Raw genomic sequence first — 1,301 nt, 5'->3', positions numbered from 1 at the left:
GGGTTGTTGATTTGCCGCTTCAGCTTGCGGCGAGTCAACCCCCCCACAAAGAGCCCGGCCCTCTGTGACCTTTCCTGGGCAAGCTACAGACCCCCTCACGAAGCACAGGGATTTTTTTACACATGTGATGTTACATGAGAGACCGACGACACCTGTGCAGATGCGGCCGCCCGAGCCCGCCCGAGACACGGCGTCGCCGCCAGCGCGTGGTGGGACCACAAGCTGGCAGCCAGAGCGAGGCCCCCCCGGATCATTGCGGGACCGTGAGCAAGGCTGCGGCTGCGGGGAAAACCGGCAAAATCGCTGGGCCCGAAGGCCGATGCCTGGCCAGCCCTGTCCCCCAACCTCGAAAGCGGCCCCGGCCGAGGGGGAGTGAGCTCACGATCCATGCAGGACAAGAAACAGCCTGCCAGGCCGGCACGCCCGCCGGGCCCGTGCGAGACCGCGCTTGATGCGAGACCGAGGAATGACATGTAGAAAATGAACACATGTCAGAGTACATGAAGCTAAAGAAAAGTACAGCAACTGTGTGCCCCACACAGAGCTAGCTACAGCGGCCCAGCCACCACCGGGGGCCCCGCTTCCGCCGTCATCACCGCCGCTTCCGCAGCCGAAGCTGCCCCCGCCTCTGTCCCCACAGCCGTTGCTGCCGCCGCTGACACCCCCGCTGCCGCCACTGCCGCTGCCGGCGCCGCAGCCGTCGCCGCCGTAGCCGTCGCCGCCGCCGCCGCCGCCGCAGCAGCAGCTGCCCCTGTTGCCGCCGCCGCCACCGCCGCCGCCAAAGCCGCAGCCGCCGCCGCCGCCGCGTTCGCCGCTGCCGCCATCGCCGTCGCCGCCCCGCCCGACGTCGAAGCCTGCCCAATAGCAGGCCCTGTAGCTGCCAGCTCGCCGTCCAGCCAGAACGCCATCGCAGGCTGCGAGCCCCCATGTGTCACATGCATGGGCAATGATGCCGCCCGCACACCAGGCGACCTCGAAGTCGACTACTGTACGCTCATCTCCTTGCGCCCCCTAGGGAACCAGCTTGCATGGGCCCCGGCCATGTCCGTGACGGAGTCCTTCACCCGCTGCCAGTCTGCGTGCACCATGCGGAGAACATCCTCGACGCAAGCGGCGCAGACGTCCGCGGCGGTGAACGTTTTTTATACATGTGAAGTTACACGAGAGACGGACGACACCTGCGCAGATGCGGCCGCCCGAGCCCGCCCCAGACACGGCGTCGCCGCCAGCGCGTGGTGAGACCACAAGCTGGCAGCCGGAGCGGTGAACTGTTCCCCGGCCGCGGTGGGGGGTGTGGCTCA

The 1,301-nt window shown here is 67.8% G+C and overlaps 1 protein-coding gene across 1 annotated transcript; it reads right to left on the bottom strand.

The window, feature by feature from the left end:
- Window positions 1-548: 548 nt before the first annotated feature.
- MNEG_16700 (hypothetical protein) lies at window positions 549-908 on the bottom strand (the record flags this gene model as incomplete). Its single annotated transcript, XM_014034830.1, has 1 exon — window positions 549-908. One exon carries the CDS (start codon window positions 906-908, stop codon window positions 549-551), a length of 360 nt encoding a protein of 119 aa, XP_013890284.1.
- Window positions 909-1,301: the final 393 nt, after the last annotated feature.

Source organism: Monoraphidium neglectum (assembly GCF_000611645.1).
Source record: "Monoraphidium neglectum strain SAG 48.87 unplaced genomic scaffold scaffold06681, whole genome shotgun sequence".
NCBI lineage: Eukaryota > Viridiplantae > Chlorophyta > Chlorophyceae > Sphaeropleales > Selenastraceae > Monoraphidium > Monoraphidium neglectum.
The sequence above is the reverse complement of the archived record's forward strand: the minus strand, read 5'-3'. Positions and strand labels throughout refer to the sequence as shown.